General features: G+C 39.5%; 1 protein-coding gene across 3 annotated transcripts; it reads left to right on the top strand.

Annotated features, from left to right (window-relative positions):
- Window positions 1-662: 662 nt before the first annotated feature.
- LOC131106310 (transcriptional regulator QRICH1-like) lies at window positions 663-16,465 on the top strand. Of its 3 annotated transcripts, none has more exons than XM_058055239.1 (12): window positions 663-1,100; window positions 1,644-1,927; window positions 3,091-3,165; window positions 4,568-4,687; window positions 6,735-8,066; window positions 9,228-9,387; window positions 12,125-12,279; window positions 12,350-12,464; window positions 12,526-12,634; window positions 15,411-15,550; window positions 15,635-15,716; window positions 15,807-16,465. In XM_058055239.1, the coding sequence occupies exons 2-12, from the start codon at window positions 1,655-1,657 to the stop codon at window positions 15,988-15,990; spliced, it is 2,745 nt and encodes a 914-aa protein (XP_057911222.1). In that variant the 5' UTR covers window positions 663-1,100; window positions 1,644-1,654; the 3' UTR covers window positions 15,991-16,465. The 3 variants fall into 3 exon arrangements, with proteins under 3 accessions (XP_057911222.1, XP_057911221.1, XP_057911223.1); XM_058055238.1 differs by having other exon boundaries at window positions 15,632-15,716; XM_058055240.1 differs by lacking the exon at window positions 3,091-3,165 and having other exon boundaries at window positions 15,632-15,716.
- Window positions 16,466-16,872: the final 407 nt, after the last annotated feature.

Here is a 16,872-nt window from a genome sequence, read left to right as displayed (position 1 = left end):
GTTAAAGGTACACGCCTTCCTCTTCCAGTCAGACGGCCTGAGCGTCATATCACATGTCACTTTAACAAATACCACACTTTTTACTACTTACGGTGACATCTGGAGGGGGTCCAGACACAACATTACAGTATTTGGTTGCAGTTTGCAACGTGTAAAGAATATTATTCAGTGTGTAAACTAGAATCTGATATCAGATTTTTGGTAGCATAATAATAATAATAATAATAATAATAATAGTGGTCAGTCGTGAAAGTACCCTTTAAGTGTATGTGTCTGATACAGAGAGTGAGGAGAGGACTTTTAAACATATTTGAGAAGCTTTTGGTTAAATATAAGCTGGTAAATATAGCAGGCTGTAAAAAATAACACGCACATTCAACTCATAATGCATTTTGGTGTGGAATATTTGAATTATGTCAAGTGATATGTCATGAAAACAGTTTGACCAAGTTTTTATTTTCGTGCAAATGTTATTTACAGCACATGTATGAGGATCAATGTGAGCAAAGCACAAGTTAATGAAAAAAAAGTTCCTGTCTGCCAATGTCAAGCAACACTACACATTTGAGTTTGAATAGAATCTGATCTGAGAATTGTTTGTCATGCAACAACTGCGATTAGGAGTGAAAATGTGTTTTTTTTTGAGCTACCAGGAAGACGGCCATTGTTCGGAGACTGCAGGGCTCGGATCGCCTTGTGTTGTTTTTTCGGGGCCTTTTTCTTCCGTCATTTTATATCATACGGAATAACACCACCGAAAGGCGCTGGATGTGTGCATATGTGTTATAAACTGCACGGCTCCTTGTCGCACTTGTGCGTGAATAAATATGCACTTCCCGGGAGGTGGAGAACTAGCCTGACACCGAAAAAAGGCGCCTGGAAAAAAGACGCAGACGTCAGAGAGTTGACCTCGCCTGCTAACCAACGCGTGTTGTTAAATTGTTATTGCAAACTATTCGCAGCGTTGTTTTTGCGGGGATTCTATATGGACTGAGCGACGGCGTGGGTGGTATGCTGCTGGTAGCTGTTGGACGATCATCGGCTTTTTACTTTTAAACACCGTGCCTTGGCGCAAAGGAGAGGATTTGCTTTTATTTAAGGTAGCATGACAGGATTCGCGGCGACCTAGCCTAGCTTGCTAATGTTAGCAGCGTAGCTAGCGTCGCGTTGTCTGGTGTCATTGTCTATTGCGACGCCACACGGGCATATATTGTGGAGTCGTTAGTCATTTATAGTACATAACAACTTGTTGGGTTGCATTAAAGCGCATTTATCCACCGAGTTAACCACATAGTTTTTCAAAACCCAGTTCGGCTAACAGTGCAAAGCTAGCATGCTAACAATTAGCGTGGCCACTGTATGCGCTCACATTTGTATACCAACTCACACCAGCGTGTTTGGTTTCTGTGTAGAATTTTCAACAAATTATAGCGATTAATTATTAAATTTGTATTTTTTCCGTCTGTTTCTGTTGTTAAAATGTGGACTAAGTTCGTAGAAAACAACAACACCACACTAGTTCATACATTGCGCTAACTGTCATTAGCCATTTGTATTTATAAATCATACATATCTATTGCTAATGGATTGCTAATTGCTAATGGCGCCCGTAATATTATGTCAACCTTTTGACTGCTTCACAGGTCCTGTGACAATGAACGAGCAGGAGGCTGGTGTGGTGTCGTTTGACGAATATGTGCGCCAGAAGGCCAGAACTGTACCCCAGCACAGGATGAAGGAGTTCCTGGAGTCCCTCTCCAAGGGCCCCGAGGTGCTGCAAGAGTTCAGTCAACAGGGAGGAGGGGCCGCAACGACCAGCACCACCACTACCACCACCACATCTATGGTGTACCAGGAACAGACCAACAACTGTGTCTACACTGACAGCACTGAGGTGGCAGGCTCACTCCTGGAGCTGGCTTGTCCGGTAAGAACAACCTTTATTCCATCCAACCACTTTCTATATAGGATGAGCTGGAAACTCACACAGCAGACTTTGGATAAGGGGTCACCAGTCACATAGACCGCTTTCTTCGATTTCACCTGTTTTGGCTTTAAGTTCAGTTAGTGGAATCTGGATAATTGGGTCTGTGACAATAACAAATTTTACCGGCCAATAATCCAACAAATAATTGGCGATAAAAACGATATTATAGTCAACCTTATTTTCCCCCATTTTCACATGAATGTTATAATAATATGAGTACACTATCAACAACATTTCTCAAGCATATTTAAAGGTCCCCTGACATGATTTATTAACTTTGCTTAAACCTGTTAACGGTAAATTCGTGAAAATTACATTTATAAATGACGAGCTCTCATTTCCGACGCAATCTGAGTCGTATCGCTCAGCTACGCAAACATAGCAGTGTACGAGACAGACAATGTTTACAGTGATTATAGTAAGGATTTGAGTGTTGTGTCAATAGTTTTGGAGGAGAAAAGAAGGGAGAGACATTTGGAGATGAAATAGAAAACTTGCAGAACATGGACTTAAGCCTTAAAACATGGAAATGTAGATTGGTTGCCTCCAAAACACACGCAGGGTACACCCTGGACTGGTCGCCAGCCAATCACAGGGCACATATAGACAAACAACCATTCACACTCACATTCATACCTATGGACAATTTGGAGTCGCTAATTAACCTAGCATGTTTTTGAAAACCCACGCATGCACGGGGAGAACATGCAAACTCCACACAGATGGCCGAGGGTGGAATTGAACCCTGGCCTCCTAGCTGTGAGGTCTGCGCGCTAACCACACGGCCGCCGTGCCTCCCTATTTCGTATATTATATTTTATATATTTTGTTGGCGTAAAACTGCTTCAAATGTATGCTATTCTCTTGTGGAGTTGCATCATCACCTCTTTTTGCCTCGTGCAAAAAAATGTATAATTAAAAAAAGTAAAAAACATATATAAATACATCTTTGGTAGCAAATTAGTTAAGCAACATTAAAAAAAATATGTTATCAGTAATAAAGAAAAAAATATTTAGAAAATGTAGTATTTGTGCAGCCTCTATTAAACAAACAATTGTATTGACTCCATTGTGCTAATTACCGCTTCTGCTGCTTATGACAGGTACAGTTGACCTCAGCAGAGATTTCACCTCAGCTTTCCATGCATTCAGAACCTGAACAACAACTTCAAGTGCAGGTATTATAGTTTAGATACCTGGGCCAGCTTCATTTCAAATATACAAATACTTTCACCTCATATTCAATGTTAATATAGACCAGGGGTCTCAAACTCAATTTACTTGGGAGGCCACTGGAGCTAGGGTCTTGGTGAGCCTGGGCCGCATCAGGTTTTCCAAAAAAAACGCATTTATTTAAAACAGAAAAATGAATAAACTTTGCTTTGGTTCCGATTTTCTACGAGAAAAGCTCTGATAAAACATTCCACTGTTCTCAAATATCTTAATTTTTATTTTTCTACACAAAATATGATGAAAAATAAATAAACAAATCAAGAATAAAGAAAATCAATCAATCAGTAATAAATAAATGTAATAATAATAATAATAATAAAACGGCAAATAATAAAAACTTAAGAAACCACATATAGTTGGTGGGTAGACAAATTATTATTTTTTTAGATTATAATTAAAGCATCATTAGAGCCCTGTAGACATGACAAAACACGACGATAGTCACATTTATACTCTTTTTATTTACAACATATTGCGCAACTGCAGGGTCTTGAGACACATGCTAACTCGCAAACGAGAGAGCTAGCGACCCAAACGGTAGCCTTCAAGTTATTTCCTTTCAACTTAAATAGCCAAAAACTTACCACTTCCACACGGATAGGGAGGATAACTATTAACAGTTATTTAACCTTTAACATGAACATGAATCAAACGTAATAATTTTTTCTGGGTACATGATACCATACAGCATCCATATCAAACTTGCGCGGGCCGCACTAACATTAAACTCTTATATCAAGGCGGGGGCCTCAAACTAGTGTCCTGCGGGCCACATCTGGCCCGCGGGCCGCGTGTTTGAGACCCCTGATATAGCCAGTCTTCTTTGAAATACATTTGTCTCATTCAATTCCTCCATCCCTACACTTGAGCCCAGGGCTTAAAGTATTCCGGCACCGTGCTGGATCTCCAGCGTTTCAATATATTTATGAAAAATAATAATAATCTGCCGGACCCAGACAAACACAAACTCAATGTAGCCATCCTGTAGGGGTCTGAATGCAGCTATTGCTAACCCCCTCCCCTCAAACTGCTACTGTCCAATCCTACAATTATGCTGTGTTCAAGACAATCAATGTATAGTATAAGCACTGTTCTTATAATATTCATCGCCTCCACCGTCACTCTTTGGGGTGGAAAAAGATTATTTTCTTACTTTAAGCCCTGTTACCCATAATAGATGCCCACACTGCATTGCAGTTATACACCCCTGCAAACTAAACATTACTTTTTTTAATGTAGATGTGTGAGAATTCGTAGCTTTGGCAACTACAGCCCTTGTTATGGAGCCTACTAGCAAACATTTTTATTATGGACCTATTCATGTTTCATTCTCCTCCTCTGTGGCAGGTTCAGATCCAGGAGCAGCCGGTTCTACAGATGGCCACGTCCTCTCAACAGGACCTACAGGGGCTGTCCACATCTCAACTTGTGCCCCAGGAAGGGCTCACGGAGGAGCAGAAACAGCAGGTATGTTACCATACCTCTCTGTGGGAGAGATGGTGGCCCTTTATGGTCATTGAACCTCAGCAAAGTATGTAGAGTTTCTGACAAGAGTCGAAGAACCTTCTGTAGCAAACTGACCTTCATGCATGACAATGCACCTACCTATGCCTGTCACGAAATCAAATTTTGCTGCTCGATAATTGTGCTACAATTATTGCAACATTCATGTTAGTCATAAGAGGTGTCATTCACATTCACTCTTTTGTAATGTAGCCAGCGACATTGTGGGCGCATACCGTTTTGCACTGTTTTGTTTATATTTGCCAACCAAAACGCCTCAGCAATCGTTGACTGTCAGAATAAGGGGCTGCTGCCCCACCTCCATCAGTACTTTTTTATTCCCCCCCAGTTGAGAAAACTGTCCATGTCAGTGTGATCGCTCTCGCCGTGTTCATTCTGTTTAAAACGGAAATATTCTCACACTGTGCCTGTGGCGTTCACGTTAAAGTAGTAAAAAAATCTAGGAGCATGGGAGGCAGATCACAACAAAACAGCAGCTGTGTGAGGCTATTCTATCATGGGATTCCATTGTGCACATAATTGCTGTATTGTGCAATACAATTCATTTTTTAACTTAATAAAAATATATTGGTTTTATTCATGGAGATAAGTTAGCTTTAATTACTATATATGTCAAATTATGTGGAGATAATTGATAGTCGAATCAAAATCGAATTAAATCGGTTTTAAAAATGAATCCTTAGATTAAACGATGTATCGAAAAACTATTTTCTACATTAATCAGTTACAAAAATAATTGTTTAACCCATATCTAGCAGAGAGCTTATCTGGCTTACAGCTACAACCAAATAAGGAAGTCCATTCCTCCTTTGTGACATCACAAAAGAACGGTTTTACCACACCTTTTGAAACCACCCCAAACGTCTTTCGGGGCTCACTTCCAAATGCGCAAACCTCATTATATCAAACTTTGGCATTGTTTAACACTAGAATACAACATTATAACTACATTTATTGGTCAAAATAGCATAATAGGTCCCCTTTAACTAAATGCAAATATTCTTCCATTTATTGTTGCAATACATCATGTGCCAATTTTGCTCAGTAATTCAGAAATGGATGCAACCCTAACTTTGCAATTGGGATGTCAGCCTCTGTAAACACTGCTCCAAAATCTTCCAACAAACTGTGATGCCCATGTTGGCGATTAAGGAAGATGTAGTCACTGATGCAGTTCCAATTGCGTTATTAATGTAAGATATTTTTTATGACACCCTTATTTTGTCTACACAATTAGAAAAGATGTGTCAAACAGCAGTCTTATTTTGAAGGTGGAAGTGTCGTGTGTGTTGAGGTTGTTTGACATTTAAGACGAGCTGGCTGCAAGAATAAACATAAGTTGTCGTTTTTCCACTAAGATTCTTGCATGACATCATCGGCATTGTAAAACGCTGGCTTACATTAAAGCGGTAAAACGCAACACAATGAAAAGACACACACACAGGCGCACCAGCATGCTCTGATAAACTAAATTAACCCAACTTGCTGCCATTCACACTCCGTGAGAGGAGTTTTTCTGACAACTTTCGCCAGTGTTTCCGGTCACAAATCTTGGCATGTTAGTTCGGAATGGGGCTGGTTGGGTGGTCCGGCAGGGAAATTCCATGATTCGTAGAAATCATAGGGCCCTACTTGCTGTTACACTGCGTATTTATCTTCAGCAAAGAATGCGTTTGAGTGAGGAAGGACAAAATAAGCAGGCGAAAACATAACACTTCCACATGAAATAAATGGCCATGGTTAATCATGAATCAGCGCTTTATTAATTAATACACCCTCATCTTTCAATTATTAATGAATGCACTTTTAAAAAACTGAAATGGAGTGAGAGAGCGATATTCAAACGAGCGAAGGATGACTGCAGGAAGGACGGCAGGGAGCGTCAGGCGTCTACTTGGTAAACAAATGCAGTGAGGTCCAGCTTTACATATTCAAGCTTGTGTGGCGCCCCTGCAGCTGGGTCCTCATCAAACCTAATATGTTTTGACAGATTCAGGCACAGCTGGTAGCAGCTGTTGGCGGAGAGCAACAGATTCAGTTGGCAAGTGGGCACCAAATCCAGCTGCAAGGTACACAGCAGATCCAACTAGCAGACGGCCAGCATATTCAGCTCGAGGCTGGCCAACAGATCCAGCTGCAAGACGGGCAGCAGATCCAGCTGCCAGGCGGCCAACACATTCAGCTTCAGGGCGGACAACAGATCCAGCTGCAAGACGGGCAGCAGATCCAGCAGATCCAGATACAAGACGGACAGCAGATCCAGCAGATCCAGATACAAGACGGCCAGCAAATCCAGCTTCAAGACGGACAGCAGATCCAGCAGATCCAGATACAAGACGGACAACAAATCCAGCTACAAGACGGGCAACAGATCCAGCAGATCCAGCTGCAAGACGGACAGCAGATCCAGCAGATCCAGATACAAGACGGACAGCAAATCCAGCTGCAAGACGGACAGCAGATCCAGCAGATCCAGATACAAGACGGACAGCAGATCCAGCAGATCCGAATACAGGACGGACAGCAGATCCAGCTACAGGATGGACAGCAGATCCAACAAATTCAGCTCCAGGGTGGTCAACACATTCAGCTCCCGGGTGGACAACAGATCCAATTACAAGATGGACAACAGATTCAACTAATGGGAGGACAGCAGATCCAGCTACAAGGAGGACAGCAGATTCAGCTGCAAGACGGACAACAGATCCATATCCAAACCATAGAGGCCATATCTCCTTCCCAGCAACAGAACTCTCCCAGGGAGACGGACCGACGGCCCAATAGCGTCTCCTCTGTCCTCCCACCCGTCAAGAAGCGTAAGGTAGACACTCCTTTGACGGTGTCCTACGCCGTCCCGCAGGGGCAGCAAGTGGCCACGGTCATTGCCATCCCTCAAGGGCAGCAGCAAAGCTACGTGTCCCTGCGGCCCGATTTGCTCACCGTCGACAGCACTCAGCTGTACGGCGCCACGGGGACGATCACAGGCCCCACGGGGGAGACGTGGACCATCCCCGTGTACTCCACCGCTCAGCAGCAGGGCGTGACGCACATCGCCATACCGCAGGAGACGTACAACACGGTGCAAATTGCTGCCAACGGCAAGCCCGGCTCCTCGGTCAGGTCTGCGGCCGGGTCGAGCGCGACGCAGGAGGAAATAGTACAGACGCTGTTTCCTGCACAGTTCATGAACGGGAACATTCACATCCCGGTAGCCGTACAGACCGTAGGAGGAACCTACAATACTACACAGTCGGTACACATATGGGACCCCAATCAGCAACAGAGCCAAGAAGATGGACAGGAACAACAGCTTCAGCTTCAGGTTAGACCGCTTGCCCTCATCCCAAAACACGCATCATAAGTACACCTAAAATATAACATTAAATGTATGTTTAATATCACACTTGTAGTTAACAGTAATGTAGAAATGCACTGCATAGGTAGGATAAATATGAGAAGTATGTAGTATAGTTATATACCATTGCAAAGAAAGCTCTGATAAAACATTCCACTGTTCTCAAATATCTTACTTTTTATTTTTCTACACAAAATAAGATGAAAAATAAATAAACAAATCAAGAATAAAGAAAATCAATCAATCAGTAATAAATAAATATAATAATAATAATAAAACGGCAAATAATGAAAACTTAAGAAACCACATATAGTTGGTGGGTAGAATAATTATCTTTTTCAGATTAAAAGCATTATTAGAGCCCTGTAGACATGACAAAACACGACTATAGTCACATTTATACTCTTTTTATTTACAACATATTGCGCAACTTGAGACACATGCTAACTCGCAAACTAGAGAGCTAGCGACCTAAACGGTAGCCTTCAAGTTAGTTCCTTTAAACTTAAATAGCCAAAAACTTACCACTTCCACACAGATAGGGAGGATAACTATTAACAGTTATTTAACCTTTAACATGAACATGAATCAAACGTAATAATTTTTTCTGGGTACATGATACCATACAGCATCCATATCAAACTTGCGCGGGCCGCACTAACATTAAACTTTCATATCAAGGCGGGGGCCTCAACCTAGTGTCCTGCGGGCCACATGTTTGAGACCCCTGATGTAGCTCTTGTATTGGTTCCTATTATGATTATGTCCCTCATGTTGTCGCCCTTTGAGTGATATTGAGACGTCTGATGGGTATTAAGTGTAATACTGCACTGACCCGACAGTATTTAGAGATTTACACACGCACACCCCCAAGTGAGTCAGAGCTTTTCTCCGGGACACGCGCACACATAAAAGGGAAAAAACAGAAACAGGAAGATGATGGTGATCAGTGAAGCAGAGAGAATCAAACAACTGTTCAACTTATTTTTTTCACAAATATTTAAAACAATTTTGTCGTTTATATACATGATACTGTCAGGTCAATTTGGTTGTGGCTGCATGACATGCTGGTGGAAAGTAAGGTAAAATAATTTTCATACGACTTAAAACTATGTTTGTGTGGTGCAGGCACAAGGAGAGACGGAGGGCAACGCCGAACCCTCCACAGAAATTCTGGTTCCGGTTTCTTTGAAGCCGGAAGAAGGCCTGGAGGTGTGGCGCCTTTGGGTAAAGCGGAAAAATGCCGAGCTAATCAAGCAGGACAAGACAAAGCTCGCACCCATCGGACGTAAGGAATGGAATGGAATGGAATGGAATGGCCTTTATTGTCATTATACAAGATGTAAAACGAGATTGGAGAGCTTATCCTTTCAAGTGCAGTAGTCAAGTTAAAAAAAAGTAGAGTAAAAAAGACAATTTAACAAGATATACAAGATATTGCACAGGAGCATATGTAAAAGTCACATATGAGTGTATTCAAATCAAATCAACTTTATTTGTATAGCACTTTTCCTTCAAAAACATGCAACACAAAGTGCTTTACAGAATTAAAACAATTACCACAATCAAAAGGAAAAAACAAAGAAACAAAAGAAAGCCCCTCCTTCCCACCCTCCATACTAGACCCACACACACACACACACACAATCACACACAGTAGTGAGACACGGCATGGCACTGAGGAACAAGGAAACGCCACCTTTGGGGCCGTCCACACTGGGAGGAGCTGCAGGCCGTGCCATCGGAGGACCAGCACCCGGGCCCCCCCGACTCCGACAGACGGGCGGACCCCCACATTAAAGGGAGGAACCCCCAGCCGGCCGGGTCGAAGGGACCCAACGATGGCACCCCCTCAGCAGACCCGACAGTGTGGAGGACCCCCCTGAGGAAATACTGGAGTTAAAAGCTGAAGACTAAAAGCATAAAATAGGACTAAAAAGATAAAAACATAACACTGGAGTTAAAAGCTGAAGATTAAGAGCATAAAATAGGACTAAAAAGATAAAAACATAACACTGGAGTTAAAAGCTGAAGACTAAAAGCATAAAATAGGACTAAAAAGATAAAAACATAACACTGGAGTTAAAAGCTGAAGATTAAGAGCATAAAATAGGACTAAAAAGATAAAAACATAACACTGGAGTTAAAAGCTGAAGACTAAAAGCATAAAATAGGACTAAAAAGATAAAAACATAACACTGGAGTTAAAAGCTGAAGATTAAGAGCATAAAATAGGACTAAAAAGATAAAAACATAACACTGGAGTTAAAAGCTGAAGATTAAGAGCATAAAATAGGACTAAAAAGATAAAAACATAACACTGGAGTTAAAAGCTGAAGATTAAGAGCATAAAATAGGACTAAAAAGATAAAAACATAACACTGGAGTTAAAAGCTGAAGACTAAAAGCATAAAATAGGACTAAAAAGATAAAAACATAACACTGGAGTTAAAAGCTGAAGATTAAGAGCATAAAATAGGACTAAAAAGATAAAAACATAACACTGGAGTTAAAAGCTGAAGATTAAGAGCATAAAATAGGACTAAAAAGATAAAAACATAACACTGGAGTTAAAAGCTGAAGACTAAGAGCATAAAATAGGACTAAAAAGATAAAAACATAACACTGGAGTTAAAAGCTGAAGACTAAAAGCATAAAATAGGACTAAAAAGATAAAAACATAACACTGGAGTTAAAAGCTGAAGACTAAAAGCATAAAATAGGACTAAAAAGATAAAAACATAACACTGGAGTTAAAAGCTGAAGATTAAGAGCATTAAATAGGACTAAAAAGATAAAAACATAACACTGGAGTTAAAAGCTGAAGACTAAAAGCATAAAATAGGACTAAAAAGATAAAAACATAACACTGGAGTTAAAAGCTGAAGATTAAGAGCATTAAATAGGACTAAAAAGATAAAAACATAACACTGGAGTTAAAAGCTGAAGATTAAGAGCATAAAATAGGACTAAAAAGATAAAAACATAACACTGGAGTTAAAAGCTGAAGATTAAGAGCATAAAATAGGACTAAAAAGATAAAAACATAACACTGGAGTTAAAAGCTGAAGACTAAAAGCATAAAATAGGACTAAAAAGATAAAAACATAACACTGGAGCTAAAAGCTGAAGATTAAGAGCATAAAATAGGACTAAAAAGATAAAAACATAACACTGGAGTTAAAAGCTGAAGACTAAAAGCATAAAATAGGACTAAAAAGATAAAAACATAACACTGGAGTTAAAAGCTGAAGACTAAAAGCATAAAATAGGACTAAAAAGATAAAAACATAACACTGGAGTTAAAAGCTGAAGACTAAAAGCATAAAATAGGACTGAAAAGATAAAAACATAACACTGGAGTTAAAAGCTGAAGACTAAAAGCATAAAATAGGACTAAAAAGATAAAAACATAACACTGGAGTTAAAAGCTGAAGACTAAAAGCATAAAATAGGACTAAAAAGATAAAAACATAACACTGGAGTTAAAAGCTGAAGATTAAGAGCATAAAATAGGACTAAAAAGATAAAAACATAACACTGGAGTTAAAAGCTGAAGACTAAAAGCATAAAATAGGACTAAAAAGATAAAAACATAACACTGGAGTTAAAAGCTGAAGATTAAGAGCATAAAATAGGACTAAAAAGATAAAAACATAACACTGGAGTTAAAAGCTGAAGACTAAAAGCATAAAATAGGACTAAAAAGATAAAAACATAACACTGGAGTTAAAAGCTGAAGACTAAGAGCATAAAATAGGACTAAAAAGATAAAAACATAACACTGGAGTTAAAAGCTGAAGATTAAGAGCATAAAATTGGACTAAAAAGATAAAAACATCAGAAAAGTTTAAAAATATTAGTTAAAAGCCTGATTAAAAAGGTGTGTCTTCAATCTTTTTTAAAAAAAGTAAATCCTCCCCGCCTTTCCAAGGGTGTCGGGATAGGGAAAACACTTGGATAGGAACGCTGGAAAAGCTGATTTCTGTGTGTGTGTGTGTGTGTGTGTGTGTGTGTGTGTCCAGGTCGCCAACCGCTCCGTTTTCAAGAAGACTTGATCTCCAGTGCGGTGGCCGAGCTGAACTTGGGTCTTTCCCTAATGACACAGGAGGCCCGAGGAACAGAGGATGAGGAATTTGCTCCGGATGTTCTCTATTACGTATTCTTGTGTATACAAAAGGTTGGTCACCATTGTGATCAAGACTGAATGCATATTATATGCAGCTTAAGTTCTGTTTTTTTTTTAATAGTATCTCTTTGAAAACGGACGTGTGGACGATATTTTCTGCGATGCATACTACACTCGTTTCTGTGAGAGCTTACATAAAATCCTGACCGGATGGAAGCCGAGTGTGCATCATCTAGGTAAGATGTCCGCTATCCACTTCGGATGTGAGAAAGTCATGACTGTTTGTCCTCTCGCAAGGTTACATCATTCCCAGTCATGTGACGGAGGAGATGCTGTGGGAGTGTAAACAGCTTGGTGCACATTCACCGGGCACCTTGCTAACAACTCTAATGTACTTCAACACAAAGTAAGTTTCCACTATAACAATTTCACTTTCTCTATTTCCTCAAATTGTGGCCTCCTCTCCAATGAATGCCATCTTGGTGCTTTTCTTCACTTGAATACATGAACGCCACACCTCCTTATTTTCCCAGAGGGGCTATAGTTACTTTTACTATGACTCCCATCAAGTCACATGTGACTTTCCGCAAAGTATGATTTAATGTTAATAATAATAATACTCTTTTCAGAGTACACAAAGACGCTTTACAGTGAAGAAAAATAGAGTTTAGGGAAAAACAGAGTAAATGATGCATTAAAATACATTCATTTAGAGCTAAAAACAAGGCTAAAAGCAGGGCACAGCAGTCAGGTATAAAAAGTTAGACATTAAAAACGGATTTTGGACAGGTGGGTTTTTAGTTATTTTTTGAAGGTGGGAAGGTTAGGGCAAGCACAAAACAATTAGAAAGAAACAAAATACAAAAACAATGCCCAGTTTAACCTGTTTTAAAAGATTTAATATGCTCCAGTGATTGCCGATCACGCAGTAGCCATAAACTTATAACATCTTTTTTTTAAAAACGTTTAAATTTGTCATTTTTTGCATTTCATATTTTTACATTAAAGCTGATTTTTCCAGTTTTGCTGGAACATTATTTATGTATTTATGTTTTTAAAAAGGTTATTTTTAGGTTATTTTTTATTTTTATTGAAATATAAAATTATATTTTAATAACTTGAAAAATGGACAGCCAAAATAGAAACATCAGCTTTCATTTTATGAGATTGATTCTAAAATTATATTTGTTTGTATGTTTTTAAAAATTTTATTTTTAGGGTATTTTTTAATTTTTATTGAAATATGAAATTATATTTTAATAACTTAAAAAATGGACAGCCAAAATAGAAACGTCAGCTTTCATTTTACGCGATTGATTCTAAAATTATATTTGTTTGTATGTTTTTAAAAAGGTTATTTTTAGGGTATTTTTTAATTTTTATTGAAATATGAAATTATATTTTAATAACTTAAAAAATGGACAGCCACAATAGAAACATCAGCTTTCATTTTACGAGATTGATTCTAAAATTATATTTGTTTATATGTTTTTAAAAAGGTTATTTTTAGGTTGTTTATTATTTTTATTGAAATATTAAATTCTATTTTAATAACTTAAAAAACTGCAAAAATAGAAACATCAGCTTTAATTTTACAAGATCGATTCTAAAATGATATTTTTAGAATGTGCCACAGGCCAATAAAAAACAACCCATAGGTTGTGGTCATGATACAGTAGAATGACTATCAAAACCTGTGATGATAGCCATAGAACATGTTGTGTAATGACATAGGAACACAATGCACACATCTTAGTCCGGGCTACTGTGTATAATATGACTAAAGTTAATTTATGTGTGTCTTTTCTTTTTTTTTTGGTTCTTTGATGTGTTACAACTGAAAACATACACTAAAACTTGTGATGATAACCATAGAACAAAAAAATGTAATTATTGCAATTTGGAACACGGCACTTTTTTTCTCCCAAACAAACACAGACCCGTGCGTGTCATGCCCTCACAGAAAAATGGAAGTATGATGATAACCATAGAACAGGAAGTTGATCTTATTGTGACATAGGATGCTTTCCAGTAAAATACGACAATAGAATGTGTCGACATCAATCAGAAGAGAAAGAGTACCGAGGTCCTAATGTGAAGAGACACGCCTCCCAGGTACATGCAATAAACTCGCAAATAATAAATGCCTATTCTGGTAATCAGGACTGGTCCCTGTCTCCCTGAACCATTACTGACACCAAGTGGTCAATGTAGAATACTACATTCTCAATTAGAATGCTGCTTCTGCTTTATATTTGTGTTTAAGTTCATTTGGCCATTTTAATGCTTAATTTAGGCCAAGAATAAGTAGAATCCCTAATAGATGCCTGGCACTTTCTTCAGTTGGGTAATTAAATATAAGGAGGCATGATAGGATCTTGATTAGGGATTGACTGATATGTTTTTTTTGGGGCCGATACCGATTTTGCTTGGGCCGATATTTGTGTCCGATACTGCTTTTTAATCCCTCAATTTACATGAAAAAATGACGATGATAACAAATATTCCAGGTATCGTGTTTAAACGGCGACTACGTGTGTTGCGGGGTCCTCTGCGGGGATGCCTGACTGTAAATCATGCGGTGGAAAAATACATCGGCGAACCCACGCGCGTATCGGCCGATACAGATACAGTAAACCTCGGATATATCGGATTCAATTGTTCCCACTGGTTTTGTCCGATATAAGCGAAATCTGTTATATGCGTATACCGGAAAATGTCCGTTTTACGCATATATGGGATTTATATCCGGTATATGCGTAAATGGGATTTTATCCGTTATAAAAAGGCACTTCCTTGACTATGTTTCCAATGTACCTGGCAACGCTGCAAATGACGTCGTATAGCGGCCTGTCACGATTCGGCGAATCGGAGCGCTACGATGCGGCCATCCGATATATGCGAGGGAAATTTCATGGAAATGCATTTGAACGGGACTGGAGATTTTGTCCGAAATAGGCGAAATCTGAAATCCGATATATGCAATGAATTTTTATTGGAAATGCATTACAGAAAAATCGGTTATTTTTTATCTGTCCGTTGTGAGCGAATTTCCGATATATCCGAGGTTTACTGTACAACGAAAAAACGCAAATATCGGCCGGCTGATGTATCGGTCGATTCTTAATCTTGATGGTGGTACAAAAAAAAAAAAAATAATAATAATAATGCTTGGTCCGCAGGTGTTTTCGTCTGCTGACGGCCGAGCAGCACCTGAGAGTGGCCTTCTCCAAGGTGTTGAGACACACCAGGAAGAACCCAACACACAACAAGGACAAAGCAACCACCATCCGCCTTCTGAAAGGCCAAAGTTCCCATAAAGGTGTTTTGACCTCACGTCACCTGTCACTTAGACCGGAACCTGTCACACCGCGTTGCTAACCGATGTGTGCTTCCCCCCCAGAAGACTTGTACGACGAGCAGGTGGAAGATCTTGACAATCCTCTCCGTTGTCCCATCAAGCTCTATGACTTTTATCTCTTCAAATGGTGAGTCACATGTCCAAAATATTATCGTACGCATTCCCCTTCCAGATGTAACTTTTTTCCTTTTTCCGCGCCGCCACCCCTGATTCACAGCCCCCAAAGCGTCAAAGGCCGCAACGACACGTACTACATGACTCCGGAGCCGGTCGTGGCGCCAAACAGTCCCATGTGGTACTCCTCTCAGCCCCTCTCCATACAGCAGCTGGAGCAAATGCTAGTGCGCATCTTGGTGGTGCGCGAGATCCAGGAGATCATCGGCGCCGCTTCCGAGAGCTAAAATGGAGCGAGTGAGGACTGAAAGGAAGATTGTAATTCCGTCACTGATTGCTGACTCCGCGGTCCTAAACAACACCCCACACCCTTCGATAAACTTGCTGACGCAACAATCACATGGAAGCGCTAACGAACGAACGAACGAATGAACGAACGAGCGGGTAAGTGATTCAAGTCAGTTAGCGACCCGGGACTGTGATGTCTGTTCAAGGTGAGGATATTTAACCGTTTACTCTTCTTTAACCTCTTTTTTTTTGTTTGTTTATCATCTCAACCGTCTTGCAGGGACCACTGCTCACCTTTTTTTTTGTATTCTGTGTTGATATGTATAAAGACGACTCGGTGCCTGTTTTCAAAGTGTTTGATATCTTCAGTTGTCTCGAGGTGAAATGCTCTAACGGAGTCCGTTCAGGAGACTGAAAACCTTTTTTCCTCAGGTCTAAGGCTGTGATTGAGACTCATAAAGGCATTTTTCAACATCTTTGTGTACACATTATTCAGTATTCATTAGGGATGTCACAAAAAAAACGTCTCACGATAACAAATTAGTCGTATATTCCTAATCTCATCATTCCTTCATCCCAACAGTCAACACTCACTGAGACATTGAGTCGGCAAAGTAAATGCAAACAAAACAAAAACCAAAATTATGTGCGTTCATTTGCAGCATTTCAAGAAATGCTGCATACGTATTGCAATATTGCGCATGAGAAAACACATAAATAACAATTACACAACTTAACAATGGTGAAAGATGCCAAAAAAAAGAATTATTACGCTATATTTTTACTGTTACTATTTCAAGAAATGCTGCCAATGTTTGACAGTTACAATTACATTTTTAAGAAAATATTGCATTATTATGACACATGCTGTATTACCATAA

Source organism: Doryrhamphus excisus, chromosome 18 (genome assembly GCF_030265055.1).
Source record: "Doryrhamphus excisus isolate RoL2022-K1 chromosome 18, RoL_Dexc_1.0, whole genome shotgun sequence".
NCBI lineage: Eukaryota > Metazoa > Chordata > Actinopteri > Syngnathiformes > Syngnathidae > Doryrhamphus > Doryrhamphus excisus.
The sequence above is the reverse complement of the archived record's forward strand: the minus strand, read 5'-3'. Positions and strand labels throughout refer to the sequence as shown.